The sequence below is a fragment of the Siniperca chuatsi genome, linkage group LG10, assembly GCF_020085105.1.
Source record: "Siniperca chuatsi isolate FFG_IHB_CAS linkage group LG10, ASM2008510v1, whole genome shotgun sequence".
NCBI classification, from domain to species: Eukaryota; Metazoa; Chordata; class Actinopteri; order Centrarchiformes; family Sinipercidae; genus Siniperca; species Siniperca chuatsi.
The window spans coordinates 11,649,046-11,667,458 of record NC_058051.1 but is presented as its reverse complement, the minus strand read 5'-3'; the positions used below and the strand labels follow the sequence as shown (position 1 = coordinate 11,667,458).

Sequence of the window (18,413 nt, the reverse complement as noted above, 5' to 3'; positions counted from 1 at the left end):
CAGTGTACTTACTTGTTTTGAATAATTGGGAATTTTGACCTTTAGGTGGCGCTGCATGAAAACTTTGTCATCATCACTATAGCTATCCCCTGCTAGCTTGACTAAAAATGAAGGGTCTTTATCAAAAGTTTCTGCCATGAGCTACAGAGGCAATAAAACTTCTTCAGTCCTAATATAGCTTAAGAAAATTATGGATGTGCAGAGGCAGAACATTATCCCCTTTGCTGAATTTTCTTGTACTCAGTACGCAACCATGAAAAATACATTGTTTTCCAGGATGTAAGCTAATAGGATGACATAAAAATACAGAAAGCAGGTTTTGTACAATGTTTCTTTCAATGTGAAAATTGACCCTTGTTTCATGCAACCACAACCCACAAGAAAGACCTCAAACACAGGTATTGTGAAGAAACCATCCCTTTATTGGAGAGAAGCAGTCCCATCCAAGTCAGGGTCAAAAGGGTTAAAAACAGTCAGTGCTCAAACAGACCAAACCAGAGTTTCTCCACACCCTGCTGGATCTAGTGGGGTGGGATTTACAAAGTCATACTGGGTGCAGACGTATAAAACGCCGCGCTGAAGTAGTGAGAGGGGTTCCACAGAAAATATAAAAAGATTTCACTTTACTCCAAACCACGTTAACTGCTTTTACTGGAACACTACAGCAGTACCAGAACTTTCTCAGGGAGGTAGGAAAGAGTTAGAGGGTGTGGATGTGTGTGTGTGTGTGTGTGAAGGGGAGGGGTGTGTTTACTGAACTCACAAACTGATGGGGTAAAAATCTGGGGTCTCAAAACCACATAGATGACAGTTAAAGAGAAAAACCATGTTATCTTTTAATTTTTTTTTTATCAAATGCTTTAGATCGTTTTATGAGGAGAGCGTGAGTGGGCCAGAAGTGCTTTCCCTCCTTCTGTGTTGGTTTATTTGTTTATTGTCTCCATGGTGATCACCAGTTAACCACGGAGTCCTTCACCACATTGTTGCCGCTACTGCCCCTGTTGCAACGTTCTTACTTGGCGTTGGCGGAGCTACTGAGCACCTTACGGACTGCCTGAGCGATGCCGTCACGGTCAATGCCAAAGATTCGGAGTAGCTCATGGGGCTTGCCGCTGCGGGGCACCTGGGAAACCGCCAAGCGGTGGACGGTGAAGCCGGTCTCATTCACTACCGCCGAGCACACTGCCTCACCTAGACCACCTGAAGAATCAGAATAAAGAGCAGTCAGGACTATGGATTAAAGGGTCAGTTCACTAAAATCCTACACACAAAATAGTTTTTTCTAGAATTTCTCCTAATATTCAGATTGATGTCTCTCATTTGTTCTTTAATCTTCCACCTTTCCTTCTTTTGAGTTCCACCCTTCTGTCATATCAAATCTCTCACACCTCCATGGGCGATTGAGCTCTGCAGCGATGTGATGTGGAATGACAGGACGGACGCGGCCCTCCCTTGGCTTTCTCACTCCTCCCGTCTCACTTTCACCCCTTTAAGACTCTCCTCTCACTCCATCCTCCCCTTCTCTCTGCCTGCAAGTCAATTCCTTGGAACAACACGCTTTATAACTATTTGTGGAGTTTTAAAATGTGAAATTTGCCGTAGTATTTTAAAATTGCAAACTGCTCAGATCTTGTGTCATAAATTGGTGTAGTACGTGAATTTGTTATATATTAACTAGTAAAACACGGCACTGTGAACATTAGTACAGTAGTATTGTAATGTACACATTATAGGGAGCATGTATAGTCGTGCATCATTTGGGCTAGCTTTGTGCTAACTTTTCTGTGGCTCCATCAGACTCTTGGGATATGTTGTGATCTCTCCAAAATGAAATCAAACAAAAAAATCTTCAGAGAGGTGAAAGGGTCTAGAGAGCCCTTCTATTGAGAGGAATATTACCCTCTGCATAACATTTACCCATCTGTACACCACATCCCCCAGTTCCCTGGATACCACGTGGTTTCCACCCTCTGCCAAGTGCCAGCACACCACCCCCCACAAATACACTCACACACACAAATACATACAACTGCCAAAAATGCTACGTTCTTGGACAGCTTTCCTTTATATCTGCAACTTGCATGAGCACGCATGGACATATCACAACTCCTGTTAAGCTTTTACATTTTTCTTTACATGTAATCAACTACTCACATGAATCTGAATATATGTGTGTGTGTGTGTGTGTGTGTGTGTGTGTGTGTGATTGAAGGTAGGGGTGCTAAAGCACTGATCAAACACCACTGTTGTCTCCCTTTTTTTGTTTGGCTCTATCATGGCAAGTAGACAAAGGTAATCTCAAAGGGCCGAGAAAGCAGCTACATGTAGGACAACAAAAACGCAAACAAACACAGTAAGAGAGAGAAGGGGAGAGAGAGAATAGAGAAAGCAAATTCTGGACACTCGTTTTTGTCATGCTGGTAATATATGTAGGTCAGCAAGAGCCCGAAGGCCAGAGCTGAAATTAAGAAACCCTGACAGGCTCTCCTAGGTCCTCCTCTTCCACCCTCCCTCTTCTCTTCCCCCTCCATATACTGTTATGCTGTTTATCTATTCCACAGTATATATTTATTCCGTCTCTCTCTTTACACCCACAACCTGCACCCAAAGTCTCTGCCACACACAGTTCCTCATGCTGTTTTCTCTCCTCCCTTGCTCAGAGTCCAGCCTTTCTCAGAGCTTCTCTATCTGCAGACAGACCTTTGTCCTTTTCTGCTCCAGGCATTTTTATTCATGAGTTAATACACAAGCAGCTGCATAATAATCCTTATGTCTGCTTGTTAAAGCTCTCTTGCTAATGCCATGGACTCCACACTGGTGTGACTGTCCCGATTTTAGTTGGACATGATTATAAAATTCAGATTTATGTAGTAGAATGGCACTTTATATTGCTCTATATTATTTGGACCTGTTGAAAAGTATCACGTTAACTTATTTCGGAATGTCATTATATGTGACGTAGCATCATGTAGCAACATTCTGCATCCAGAAATGTAAGGGTCACGGGAATTGAGATTACTTTGTTAATTTGCCATTTGTGACAATGCATTTCTGGCATTTTATGGTAATAGTATATCTATTTATGGGACAATATAAATCAATACCACCAATATCAAATCTTAATTTCAGGAATATACCGCAGGAAACAAATGGGGTTTAAAATGCGCTTTCATAATTCACACTGATATGGCTGAATTTACATGAAATTTAAATTTTTAAATGCTTATTTTGATCTATTGGAGGGTCTGCAGTGGAAATAGGCAGGATAGATAGACCGAGGATAAGGACATGTGACAAGTCAGAGTTGAACCCTGGATGTTGTAAGCTGAAATGCACCTTGCTTGATCAGGTTAAGAATATGTAAAAGAAAATAATTTAGCCATATCTAGATGTTCCAAATTTGTTTTGGAAGGGAATTTGTGATTCCAGACTCCTCACCTTCATAGTAGTGGTCCTCCACTGTGATGATGCGTCCTCTGGTGGCCCTGGCGTTGTCGATGATGGTCTTGGAATCCAGGGGTTTGATGGTGAACGGGTCAATCACACGGATGTTAATTCTTTCTGAGGGAGGAGAGAGGAAGGAGGAGGATGCACCTCAGTCAAACTGATTGTTCATTATACTTTTGATGCTGACATGGGTTGGCTTCTTTTGTTTTTGTCTTTCTTGCTCTCTTTCTCTGTACCTTTCTTCAGCTGTTCAGCAGCAGCAAGAGACTCATGGAGGGTCACTCCTGCTCCAATCACAGTCACATGGTCGTCATTGGTTTTATACACAACCTGAATGGGAAGGGAATTTATATTTGTATGTAGACTCGACACAGTCTCGCCAGATTAGTCATTTGCAATAACAATGAGGGATAAAATAGAAAAATAATGATGAGTTTGAAGAATACATTTAAAATGGTGTCATATCATGTTTGTCTTCCATCTTCTTTCCAAAAATCACAATTTTGGACTGCTGAAGGTTGTGCTGTGCATTTAGATCATACTGTGAAATAGGATGGTGGTGGGAAAACGCTGCTACAAACCTTAGCCTGACCAACATGGAAGTCCTCATTGCAGTTGTAGATGATGTTGTTCTCTGGGCGGCTTGTTCGGATGAAACACAAACCCTGAAGCAAACCAGAAATAATCTACATGGGTCTGTACTTTTTAAACACAAAAACTGTGGAAGGTTGGATCCCATACAACTCAATATGATAGAGCTTATCTGGCTTTTACTCTGCTCTGAACCTTTAGAATTTTTCTTTTCAGGATTTGAATTTTTAATTATTTTTTATTTCTTATTGCAGGCGACTATGGGTACCTTTGTGTTGGCAGCAAGCTCCACAGCTTTCTCAGTGGAGACACCGTCACTAGGGTAGAAGACGGTTGCCGTGGGAATGGCTCTAAACATGGCAAGATCCTCCAGACCCATCTGAGAAGGTCCGTCCTCACCTAAATATACACACATATCAGCACCAAACGGACAATTGCCAGGTAAGTAAGACTCATATGTAAAATAAATTCTGGTAGACTGGCATGCATTCAGTCTGGAAAGGTGGGCATGCAATGTACCTGAAGAGGTAGAGGAGAAGGAGAAAGGGGAGGAGGAGGAGGAAGAGGTGAAAGAGAATCAGGCCGCTCTGTCATCACCTCCATGAGACAGAGAGAGGGAGGTGGGGAGGAGGAAGAGTGCTGATACCAGGAGAGGAAGATGGACAACAGAATAACAGAGGAGGTGAGAAGATGGGGGGAAAAAGGTTTAGGATTCAGGATAATTAAAACCAAGACATACTGAGGAGAGGTTCAATTCACTCTAGTGAAATTAAAGAAGCAAAATGTGATAAAACAATAAAGAATGAAATATTTTCCACAGAGAGCTTGTTCAACAACAAAATGTCAGCTTGGGTTAATTTTCATTTGTCATGCATTGTACACATTTTGGATTTACTTTGACCAAGCTATTATAAAAATAAATAAATATAAAAATCTTATCAGTTTGACTTGTTTTTGTATCCTTCAGTGGGCTGAATCAATCCAAAAGCAAAACTACATTTAAGAAAAAGGTGTTTTGAGAGGAAAGGCGGGTCACAGTGAAGGTCATAATGAGTGCCGTTACTTCAATTTATGGGTCAAATATCACTGAGGCTGTGATTGGTTTAATTTGGAAGACCAGTAGAACATATAATTTGAATGTTAACAGGAGTGTATGAAATAATAATTAACTATAATATTGGTTACAGTGGCTAGCATACACGATCGCTCCACAACAGTAAAAACTCAGCACAGATTATGACAGCTGTTAAATGCTGACAAAATGTTCATTATCCTAATTTGTAATCATAATATCATGTTTATTTTCCATCTCTCATCTCAATGTCAATGTACTGTATAACAATGATACCAACAAGAAGGGGTTAAAGGACTTCAAAATTAATTATTATTAGGTCAAAGGTCAGTTCTTTCAGATAGTGAGTGTTGAAAAGAGAGACAGGAACTGACCAATAGAGACACCACAGTGGGAGCCGCAGAGGTTGATGTTGCTCTCAGAGATGGCGGCCATGCGGAGCTGGTCGTAGGCCCGGGTGAAGAATGTGGCGAAGGTGCTGGCAAACACCACATTACGGTCCCGCACAGCACAACCTATCGCCACGCTTACCTGCAGGAGAGCAGAGCGAAAAAGAAAGGAGGGAAAAGGAGGAGGTGACGAGAAGACAGAGTGATGGCTTAGAAAAACTTTGGTTTATGACTGAATGCTTCCAAAAGTAATCACATTGCAAGGAAAGGAATTCTGGCACAATTTCACCTACTCGCAAGGTGCATGGAGAAGGGAAAAAGTCTGAAGAGGTCACAACTCCAGCAAAATGTTTAGTATAAAGAACAACTTTACTGTGAGACCAAGGTTTCGGCTTGTGGCCAATTGTTGTTTATACTACAAGTGATGCTGGAGTTTTGACCTTTTAAAACTAATCACATCTCCATCAGCCTCCACTGTACTTTGTGTTTAGTGGTAATTAGCAATGCTCACATGCTAAACTAAGATGGAGACTATGGTAAACTAAACCTGCTTAGTATCAGCCTGTTAGCATTTAACTCAAAGTACAGTGTCACAGAGCTGCTAGCGTAGCTGTAGCCTCTTGTTTAAATAAGCCATCAAAAACAAAATAGTATTTTACATGTTTTACAGTTGCTGGACTCTACACATACTGCTGAATGCTACATTCTGTACATACAAAAATGATTTACTCATTCATGAGGTTAAAACAAAACAATTCTTTAAGATGTGATCCATTGTCAACAAGACATTTGAATATGACATTTGATAATGCAAATATCAAAATTAATACAATTCATAATATGAAATACTTTTTTAAAAATAGTGATCATTCAAGCTATTTATTTATTGAAAAGTTTCAATAGCCACTATGATGTACTCAAGGATGACAGACGGTAGCATTTATCTGCAGGCTGTAACTTTTTATTGTACTAAAAACAATCTATATTCAACTAGCAATTTAAGCATCTGGTCAATTTGGAAATATGCAGGTTGGTCGTGGTCTCCTTTTATTTTTAGAAAGTTTACTTACAGAAAAATAATAACTGGACCGATGTTAATGCACTAGACCTAGCTGTAAGGATTTTTTTGATGTATTGTAATTGTAATGTGTACTGTTTCAGCAACATTTTACTTTCACATACTTCTTCACAGTTTGGGCACTGGTCCAAAACCTCTCCAGCCATCTAATGAGAGAGCCAACATCTCCTTACCATGTTCTGCTCTGCGATGTAGCACTCCACGTAGCGGTTGGGGTGTTCGTTCTTAAAGAGCTCGGAGAAGGTGGAGTTCTTGGTGTCTCCATCCAGAGCCACCACATGCTCGTTGTAACGGCCTAGCTTGGCCAGAGCCATGCCATACGCCTTCCTTGTAGCAATCTGGTTACACAGGGACAATGAGACAACCAATCAATTAACTACAATCAATACAGACAGATTATTTGCTGATATATATTAGATACCCCGGCTTGGCTGAAGCTTTGTTGTATTCTATCTATAAAGTTGTGCCATTAAGTCAAATTTATTTGTTTTGGCCAATATTGCACACAATTTAAAACCTGAATGATTAAGTTTTTAAGATATTTCAAGACATCGGAGCTTGCCACCACTGGTCTGCCACCACTGATCATACCTTGTCTCCAGTTTTGTAGCTGGGTGCACTCGGCATGCGGATGTTGCGGAGGCTGACAGGTGATGCATCCTCATTGGGGGGAGCAGGATAGAGGCGCTTGTTACAGTTTATGATGCGGCTCTGCAGCTCCTTGATCACGCTGTCAGCCATGTCTTTGGCCAGGGGTTTACCGTGCCAACCCATCTTATCCTCAGCCGCTGAAAAACACACACAAACACAACTAAGGACTAGAGCAAACAAGTACAACTATAAAGTATAATACATGCAAGAGAGGAAGTTATAATAACAAACTTATGCACCACTACTATTGTTAGATTGTGGTCAAAGTTGCTGCATAAACTGTGCACGTGTGTCATCTTCACCCTTTCCATGTGTCCATGAGTTAAAAGTGGCAGATATAGTAGAGCTAAACTGATAAAACATAATCCTGTGACGATTAGAAATTAGGTTACTAATTGGACCTTCAGAGATGACCTGTATGTACTTGTGGTATTGAGGAAGTTTAAATAAAAATTTTGACCCACCTGACAATATAAAGTACATCTGCTCTACAAACCAAATTCCTCCTGATATCCTGCAAACTTATCTCCCCCACATGTATGTGCAATATAAACAAACATAAAAATAACATGGCCAGCTGTCGCACTGATAACAATTGTCCACTTGAGTGGGTCACAACAGGCTACTTCAAAAAGGTAAAAAGGTTAGAATCAAGAGGCCACAGGGTTATAACAACACGATTTTGGACACAATCTTATGTACATACTCATCTCTTAGACACACACACCTTGCTGTGATAACGACCGTCTTTTTATCTTTCTTTGTATCTCTCTGTCTCTCACACGAACACACGTGGTCACAAACACTCCCCTTTACTGTTATCACAACACAAGCACAATGGGCTGTTGCTGCGGGTGTATCCTACACATTCTGAGGGATTACTGAGCTGCAGCAGCTAAAGCACTAAAGCACTCCCTGGATTACAGCGAGTTGGGGCCCCTCTGCACTGATGGTGGGTCCCCGGGGGCAGTTAAGAAAACTTCTGACAGAAATATCATTCCCAGTTAGTTGTCACCATTTTAGCCAACATTTAGAAACAGGTTTGTGGAGCAGGTTAGCAATAAAGGCCAGATGTCATGGTTATGAAACATGGTGCATGTTATGGTTACTTTGAATTGTTCTGCTAGAAATACGGTATGTCACAGAGTTTGATATCCAAATTTGAAACAAAGACATCTAGACACAAAATAATGACAGAATTATGGCACTTCCACTATATACTATTTAGGAATTATTGAGTAACAACCAATTTTTTTAATCAAAAAGGAAAGAACACATTAGAACTTTACTTAAATTCTACGCATTACACGATAAAACCACACTGATAATTAACCTCACATACTGTGGATCAATGTGTGTGTGACTGATTATTGTACCTGGGATGCCTTTTCCCTTGATAGTCTTGGCAATGATGGCAAGTGGCTGGTGGCGAGGCTGACTCAGCACCTTACACAGCTCCTCCACACTGTGGCCGTCCACAATGATGGCATGCCAGCTGGGAAAACAGAGGAGATCAAACTTTAAATGCATGTTTTCTCAACTTTGATTTTTGCAGTATATGTACTTTTCAATGTTGGTGCACAAAGTTACACTATATCTCATGAACAAAGTCACATGCTGACAAAAACACAAAAAATATAAAACAAGGACACTATAACTGGAATGAATTATGTCATTATTGAGTAATCTGAAGATATTTTTTTGATTCACTGATTAATCATTTAGTCTACAAAATGTCAGAAAATAGTGAAAAATATCCATCGCAATTTCCCATAGCCCAAGGTGATGTCTTAAAAAGGCTTGTTTTGTCCAAAACAATTAAAAACCCAATTATATAAAACGGAGAAAAGCAATAAATCCCAATTTATGAGCCAGAACCAGCGAATATTTGCCATTTTTCCTCCATAATTGACAAGCAATTAATTGATTACCCTCTGAGTCCTCACCTCACCCTCTGACTCCCCCCTGGTCTCACCCTCTGACTCCCCCCTGCTCACCCAAAGGCCTCACAGCGTCGCTGGTACTTCTCCACATGGTGTTGGAGTGGAGCCGGGTCGCTCTGACCTAGGCGGTTGATGTCCAAGATGGCCACCAGGTTGTCTAGCTGGTAGTATGAGGCGAAGGCCATGGCCTCCCACACTGAGCCCTCGGACAGCTCTCCATCACCCAGCAGACAGAACACCCGATAGCTACAACAAGAGAGAGAGATTTCATGTTTTAAGTACATTTAGAGCCTATACAGATAGATTGTTAGAAAGAGATGAATAAATAGTGGAGAGGGGTAATTTTACATATCAGCTCCATTTTCCCTCTTCGCACATCTTCCCATCCTCTGACTCCCCTTATAGGGCTCAATGTGACAGCTGACCCTTACACCTAAACATACACAAACACCCCCCCTCCCCACTGAGCTCTGATCATCCTCACTCGTTGCCCATGGCGTAACGACTCCTGACAGCTTTCCAGTCAAATAGACACATTCTCATTAAAGCTGGAAGATAGGCCGAGACACGCCACATTACACCACGCATTCCAACCCCAAGCGCAAAGAAAAAACACACGGTGCAGAAAGAAAAGAGAGGAAGAAGGGAAGAAAGAGAAGAGAGGAATTCCACAGGAGGCGGAGAGGGAGAGAAAAGAGGTATATGAATAGTGCTGATTTCTAAACCCTGCAGGTTGGTTTCTGAAATATGTCCGCTCCTCCTCTGAAACCATATCCATAATGATATATACAGATGCATTGAACCAAAACTGGAAAAAGTTATTATGACCGATCATTTCAGCAACTGATGACTTTCCTTGATATTTCAGTTTAGTACTAGCAGGTGTTAAAGTACGATATACGGGAAGAGTGGGTGTTGAATTTTTCAAATGGCAGATAACTCATCTTTTAGATCTTTTTGAAATTTTTAAAATCTTTAACTGAGAATTAGGTCCATAACAAATGCAGTTAACCCTGTATTAGAATAAAGAAACAGCAGGGTTAGGAAGGTAAGGCTCCTCTCTGTTGATTTGCTGATAATCATCAAGTTTGCATTTAATGAATTATCCAATCTCAGTAATGTTTTGTAATCATCTTTAGTTGCTTTACCGTATCTGGAGGACATACAGTATAAAAGCACATCAAAACTGTGAAAAATTACAAAGTTCAGGTCATTTTCAGGTTTGTAAACAAAAATTTCTTCTGTCACATTTTTACTAAAATGTAGAATACCTACCACACAAGTCTGAAGGGCATCCAGTACAACTACAGCAGGTTGAGGCAGTGCTTTAGCTACAGGAGTAAAGTAATCCCTCATTAGATGTGAGGAGTGTGTGAGTGTGCTACTTCCTTTCATCCTGTCTTTGCAAGGTGAGAATAACAGATCAAGACAAGGTGATACTTCTCCTTGAAAATAGCCCGAACCCGTCCAACTGGCGTGCGCGCGCACACACACACACCTACACCTAACTCACATTTTGTGTCACCCACACCATGACACCCTGCCAACACAAACCCAACCAAGAACAAACTTCCACTCAATACACTGGGTGATAAGTTACATTATCCTCTGGGTTTGGTGCAAAGCCTGAACGAGCATAAGGAGGAACCCTGCATGTGTTTGATCCAACAATCTCATATTTACATGTTTGCAACTGCAGAATATTAAACCAGAGTCACATAAGCATGAAGCAATGAACAACGTCAGTTATTCAGTCTCGCTGATAAGTGTATTTGTATTTGGTTAATTCATGTATTGTATTTTAATAAACCCCACCCTCAGAGAAGCTGACAGGTTTATAGGAACTACAGTTTGACCAGAAATAATATAAAATGCAACATTTTCCATTACAGTTTGCAGATGCTTTTGTATATTTGCTGCTCCACTCCAGTATGTGTGTGTGTGCCTCTAGGAGGGGTTGATGTAGTTGCCATTTAGCAGTTTTTATCTCAGATTATGTTATGAACCCAGTGATGCAGCCTTCTAAGTGAATGTTGAGCCGTTATGTTGCAGCGAATTAGCTTGACAAGCTGTTCCGAGCATCGCAGGGGGAAACACATCTGCCTTTGTGTATGCACGCACATTCACATGTATGGTGTATACAATATAATCTACCATGTATACATAGATGCAACAGAAGCACAGCACAGGATTTTGCCATTTTTTGGAGAGAAGATGAGGGTAAAGGGTGAGGCAGAGTGATGGGGGAGAACTGTGCTCTTGCATGTGTGATTATTAGAGCAGAAACAATCGAATGCACACAGAATGCAGAGTGAGAGATATCAAGGGCAGCCAACTCAGACTGCAAGTATGGCATTCCCTGACCGCCTGTTTCACTGCATCTGTTGTGCGTAAAAACAAAAATGCCTTTGAACGATTTCATTGTGGACAGAAGAGAGGGAGACAGTCTCAAACTATGTTCCTGAAATTCAGATTTCAGCTTGGATGCTTTTGTATCACATCCATGTTCTATGAAAATGTGAATGGAATGTGTTGTGTCCCATGGCAGGACACACCCATGTTGCTCTCTCTATTGTTGGACTGAAAACCACGCAGGTCTTTCTAGATCACACTAGAACAAAGGAGACACATGAGGATTGATCTGCAACCCTGCTAACATTCAGCTGAGTAGTAGATGATCACTGTGCATTTCAGGCCTGTTAATCTACTGTGATGTAAATATGTTTGAAACCATTAGCATTAGATATAAAAGACACAGCTGCAGAAGTCTGCACTCTGTTTTTCAATACATTTAAATTGTTTTTTTAAATTAATCCCTATCACTGATTTCTTTTACGACTTGATCTCTTCTTGGAGTCGCTTCTGATCTCAGATTACTAAGCAGATACCCTCATTGATCCTGATATGAAGGTAACACTGATTAGAGGTCAGCTCTCCTGGCTTTCTGAGTGGCTGCCTAAATGTCAACGCAGACCAGGCCTGTCAGGTACAGTTTGATGCAAAGCTGCAGGTTGAAATGTCACGTCAGCACGGCTTGCTGCAGCGTACATTATGTCATGCATAATTTCATACCATCTACCTTAATATATGCAGATGCAAGCTGGGTTGCTGTGCTCCTTCATGTATGTCTTGTGCATGTTGGAGAGTCTCTGCGTGAGGTCATTTTCTTTTCAAGGACAGTGTGTGTGTGTGTGTGTTTGTGTATATTACCTGGCCTTGTCAAAGTATTTTCCAGTGTAGGCCATTCCACAGGCTGCTCCCAGCCCCTGACCCAGTGACCCAGTGGCCACATCCACAAACTGCTGCTTCTGTTAGCAAGCACACACACAAAATATGCAACTTACTTTACAGAGTGTAGGAGAGTTTAGGTTTGCAAACACAGAAAGCATGAAATAGTGAAGTAGTGGATGGATTATTTTTTATTTCTTAGTGTGCAAGACAAAACAGCGACGGTCATGTTGTCAAGACAGTAGCTACAGTCTGTGTCTAGCAGTGTTTCAGTATCTGGGTTTAAGTGAACACAGTGTCATTAATGTCTGCAGCAGAGGAGAAAGGAGGCGAGGACAGACCATCTCTGTTACACAAGAACATCTTTGTCACTATGTCCCTGCCAGCATACAGTTTGTTATCTGTGTGTTCATGTCTCTCTGTATGTACAGAATGTACAGCAAATATACATGTTATATTCTAAAGCAGTCATATGTCATGAGTCAAGCTCCAAGCAGAGTTTGATAGACGGCTATATGCAGGAAGAGGCCAGAAGTCAAAGTCAAACTTTACCTCAGTGTTCATTTACTGGTATAATCGTACATGTTTTAAATATTGGCTGTCACATCATCTGTTTACTGTCAAAATACCCCAAATCAACACATAGAATGGTAGTGTAAGTGTTTTAATGTATTCCTAATGCATGTGTTGATATGTCGGAATAAATTACTTTCGGACCCAGAACTTCCTGCAGGTCTGGGTTAAAGCTGTCATGATATCAGATTTTCACTACACGATTATCATGACCAAAAGAATTCACGATATCTATAGAAAATTTGAAAAAGAAAGTTAGCTAGCTAAAAACTAGCTAGTTACGGTGTCTTCTTTTTTATGCTGTATGGCGGGTGGCCCGCCACCAACTCTGACAAAGCCAGAACGGAAAGAAATGGAAATTATTTAAGAGGCGCTGGATTATTTACACGATATTATCATATGTGTATTATTAACTTATCAATATTTCATTTTTAAATGTCACGATTATCGTCAATACCGGTATATTGCGACACCCCTAGTCTGAATGTCACCTCACCGGCACAGGGTGCCCCTCCAAGATGGAGTCGACCTTGCGGAGGTTGAGGAGCTCGTTCTCTTTCAGGTAGCCCGTCTCCGCCCACACAGCGTACAGCACAGGGGCTGCATGGCCCTGAGGAGGCAGAGGTGAAAGATCAAAGGTTAGAGTGTAAGATCACATACTGTATACCTGATTTGCTGGTGCAGGAGCTACAAGTGCTATCACAGTTTATAAAACGCTCATCAATTTTAGGGAGCTATATGGTCCTGTTTTTATGCCTCCAATGCATTTTTTTTTTTAAAACTACCTTTCCTGCACACCTGAACAAAGAGCTTCCTGCTAAACGAAATATGAGAGAACGAACATTTTAATTCTGAAGTGTATGTGCTCAAATTAGGCATGACATTTGGTAAAGTAAAGTCTAGAATTTGTCACTGGCACCTATAGACATCAAGTGATTAATCACATCACAATTAAACATGGGTGAAAAATTTAATATGATCACAGATATGTCATAACCGTGAAAAAGCAAGTAAGTTGAATAAATACAGTGTGGAGTGAAAGAACAGGACATTTTCTGTTTTACCGAAGAGCTGAACAAATATACACACAAACACACAGCAAGAATAAACCCATATACTAAGGAATTTCACACATCAATGCACTGCTCATTACTCTCTACTACTAGTTTGTACAGTCTGCTTACAGACGTTTGAGCTACTTAAATCAAAATTTCCAGTCAGGTTTGAAACTTGTTTCAGAGCTCATTTATTAGATAACCTGGAAACAGGAAATCCATCAACTACACAACTTTAATTCTTATTTTTGTGGCAGAGTAATGAATGTAGAACAGCTTTATATAAAGATATTTGGACATTGGTGACACTATCATAAAAAAATATTGATATATGCACTTTTCTGTCACCTTATAATTGGTAAATTAATTGTTTTAGATGTCCCCTGTCTGTGTTGTCTCTGTGCATGCATCAGGATAACACCTGCCACCCATATGGCTACATGTGGATGTTACCTTGGAGAGGATGAAGCGATCATTGCTGGGGCTACGGGGGTTTTCAGGTCGGTACTTCATGGTATGAAAGAACAGCACAGACATGATCTCTGCCACGCTGCAACATGATGTGGGATGACTGCAACAAAATGATGCCGTGAGAGGAATTAGACACACAGCAATCCAATGAAAAATTTTATGTGACTCCTGATTCCTCTGTTCAAATCCATAAGCAGGGCATACTGTACATGCACACAGATGCAAAAGAGAAGGGAGACAAAAAGGCAGACATAAAAAAAGAGACAAAGTGGCAATCAGAAGTGGAATCTGACTCTTTGTCACCTTCGATCTAGTGGGTTAATTCATGCCAGACCAACTGTAGTCAGAGAGTTATGTAAGACAGACAGTACGCTAGTCAGACTGACTTCATCAGGGTCAGACAGTCAGTAAGTACATATACAGTATCGCTCTCTCTCTCTCAAAGACACAAATAAAGTGTAAATGTATTTGGAGGATGTCTTTCTTTCTTTCTTTTGCTCTCTCTCATACAAGCATACATTTAATACAAAGACATCATTCAATGTGTAGTGCCAAACTGTTAAAATCAAGACAATTGAACACAGAACAGGTTGTAGTTATGAGTTTTATGTCTTGACTGTTATTCTTCTCTTTATTTTCAAACCACATACCAATAATACCTCACTCAGGCCTCTTCCATGAAGGCCTTTTCCCTCACTCTCCTGAAATGGGATCAAATAATAAAATAAAACAAATAAAATAAAAAAAAATAGTAAGAGTTGAATAATCATAAAGTTATGTGGGATAAAGGATGTTCTATGAAAGAGTGAAAGGTGACTGATGTTATATTTATGGATGATACTGTTGAAACATAAACACTTGCTGTGATAAAATAATTAAGAATTTTTAAGAATTAATAAAAGCCTGGGATAAACAGAAAAGGGTAGGCTACAGTCACTGTTTATTCTGTGCATGTTTCAGTTATTATCAACTGTCCAACATCTCAATAGACCTATGACCAGTGCTTATTTTGTGTGTTTATGTAATTGATGAAAAAAAAAAAAGAGACAGATGAGAAATCAATGGTGTCCTGTCAAGAGAGAAGATAAATATTTGAAATGTATTTTTGAGTATTTTTATTATTATTAAACAAATCCAGTAATTTTCCTTTTTTCAAAAGTGCAGGGTTTACAGTACATCAGCCTCCTCATTACATCACTACTATCTCTCCTCCAATCTGTCACCAGACAGACTGTAGAAAGAAGAGCTGAGCCTTAGGAGTTTAAATGGGCCTTTTCTACACAGGACACAGCTATTCAAGAAACATTATTCTGTATGTGGTTTAAGTTTGCAAGCTCAAACTGGAAGTTCTTTAATATTTAAACCAACTTTGAATAAGCTACTTAAGGCTCAGTCCTACAGTTACTAGGAACAAATGTGCTTCAGGTTTAAGTCCACTTATTTGTACAGAAAGCTCAGCTACAGAGAAAGAAAAGTAGCCTACCTAGATCTCAGTCACCAATAATCAATTATAGGAAATAACTCAAATAACTCGTCATAATGCCAAGGGAAGCAAAACAAGACAATATATGGACAGTAACATACTGCAGTCATAACAGGCCTGTCTAATGTAACTACTCAACCCTGCTAAGTGTTTATACTTTGTGTAGCCTTTGGCATGCAGAAATTACAGTTTCACGTATCCTATGGTTTATTTTCATTTGAATCTGTTATTTTCTATCACTCCAAAAACGTTGCAGCGCGTTTGTCAATTCGGATTTTATTTTGAAATTTATCACCGGACGTATTTTATTTTATTGTATTTTTTTTTTTTTAATGATTGCTACTTGACATTTGTGTAACAAGCTGCGGGGAGAAGAAGCACGTCCGTGCGTTTCCCGGTTCCATTCTGCCGTCTCCACACACCACGTCGCCCTAAGAGCATGGATGTCCGAGCAGCACCACTGGCTGCACGGGATCATGCACCGATCCTGTCCCCGCTCCTCCTCTGATCACAGAGTACTCGAAGGGTTAGAGCGGAGCACTGGCGCACCTGCAGCAGTCTATGCAGAGCCTCCAAATCCGACACAATTTAATAAATGTTTTATGATTTGAAGGGAAGGTTGTGCAAAGCAAACACGCCTGTTAATTAAATGCATTAAGTCTAATTGCTGTCAGAAACTTAACACGCTAGTAGACTTAAATCCAGATGCGAAAATGACAAGTAAATAAACTCTGCCTCTACACCCAACTCCTCCCCTTTCTCGAAAAGTGCGTAAATTACACACAACGCATGTTGGCGCATAACTGTTTTACGCACAGCGAAAATAAGATAAGCAGACGACATTTACTGTAAAGATCACCAGTTTTGGCACACCATAAAGGGCGCAAATATTCTGCAATATAAAACACCCATTATGTAGCTTTATACTACTGGTCCTCTTCTGCGGACAGTCAGTTCATCAGGAAGTCGTCTTTATGTGATCCATTCCCACGTATCTACTTTATAATTTGTCCATTAAAGAGACAAGGGCGTGAATCATACAGTAACTGGCCCAGGATAGTAACCATGTTTTGTTGCGTAATACTATTTTATAACTCCAGCTCGGTTTAACCTCTCCATATTCCTCCTCTTACCCGCTGCCCGCTGCAGTTGTCGCCTTGATGGAGTTGATCCGAAGGCGGGTGGCGATGTTCCTGAGCGCCTGCACCGTCTGCTGGTCCGGTTTATGGTAGTCCTCCATCTGGCCGATGAACCGAAGAACACACGCACGCACACACAAGTCGGTTAAATGGAGTAAAGAGTTAAAAGTCCCCGGTCTGCTGTCCCGCGAATAAAGCCGATGTGCAGTGGACGATGGCAGGGGTTAAAAAGAGACAGTGTTAAACCTGAGAAGGAGAGAGAGGAAGGTGGGGGCGTGTTTGCAAGCAAATCCTACGAATATGGCTAATCTAGGGCTAAAAGAAGCCTACAGTTACTCCAAACTATCACGCATGAGCATAGCCAGTAAGAGAAAGGCTTTGGGACCAAGGCCACACGCACAGCCGTGCACGCTCACACACAGTCCGGCACACACTGGTCAGGGACGCTCAGCCTCACTAGCTCCATAATGTATCACGATATTTTTTGATGGAACTTAGAAAACAGACAGAAATTCAAGAGTGAAAATAAACAGGGAAACATCTAATAAAACAATCAAATGTGTACACTGTTGCGACCATTGCAAGATTAATTCATTATAAACAGCCCGAATTGTAAAATATTACAAAACCTTAGTATGTGGCTGCACAGTTGAGGCATGATTTGAAACTATGGATAAATTAAAGTATATATAAATAAATAAATGTGTGAATAAATGAATAATAAATACACAAATAAATCGAACATTTATATATTTAGTTTCTTATTTCATTTGAGATATATATATGCGCTCACTTCATACTATTGGACTTTCTTGTAGTTGCACCATGTGGCCGTATATCGGTAATGCCCACTGTAACTGCAGTACGTACTGTATACATCTTGGCTTATGCATATCTACCCCTCACTATTATTTATATATAACCTCTACATACATCACTCTGCACTTTACTGCCTTTTGCACATCTGGTTAGATGCTGAACTGCATTTCTATGCAATGACAATAAAGTTGAATCTAATCTAACCAAGAAACCTCCTTTAATAAATATGATGTTTGAACAAATTTGTATTTATAAAAAAAAGGAGGATAAGGCATTCAAATTTAGGCTTTTACAGTGAGCACCATGTAAATAAGGACTATGTCCAAACAAAGAATGAACACCCCTTTCAGTAAAAGCGCAGAATGATACTGTATGCTTGGCTTGAACATTACATAATAGTATTTTTTTGTGGATCTAAGTACAGGATGTTCAATGGGCTTCTTCATGACAAAACCTTGTCAGAGGAGAGTCTAA

The 18,413-nt window shown here is 40.4% G+C and overlaps 1 protein-coding gene across 1 annotated transcript; it reads right to left on the bottom strand.

Annotated features, from left to right (window-relative positions):
- Positions 1-401: 401 nt before the first annotated feature.
- On the bottom strand, positions 402-17,533 carry LOC122882707 (transketolase-like). The gene is made up of 14 exons (XM_044210384.1): positions 17,115-17,533; positions 14,481-14,598; positions 13,469-13,582; positions 12,382-12,479; positions 9,226-9,417; positions 8,605-8,723; positions 7,169-7,365; positions 6,751-6,915; positions 5,485-5,641; positions 4,307-4,437; positions 4,029-4,112; positions 3,684-3,777; positions 3,439-3,561; positions 402-1,200 (listed from the first exon to the last, which is right to left on the bottom strand). The coding sequence occupies exons 1-14, from the start codon at positions 17,219-17,221 to the stop codon at positions 1,013-1,015; spliced, it is 1,887 nt and encodes a 628-aa protein (XP_044066319.1). The 5' UTR covers positions 17,222-17,533; the 3' UTR covers positions 402-1,012.
- Positions 17,534-18,413: the final 880 nt, after the last annotated feature.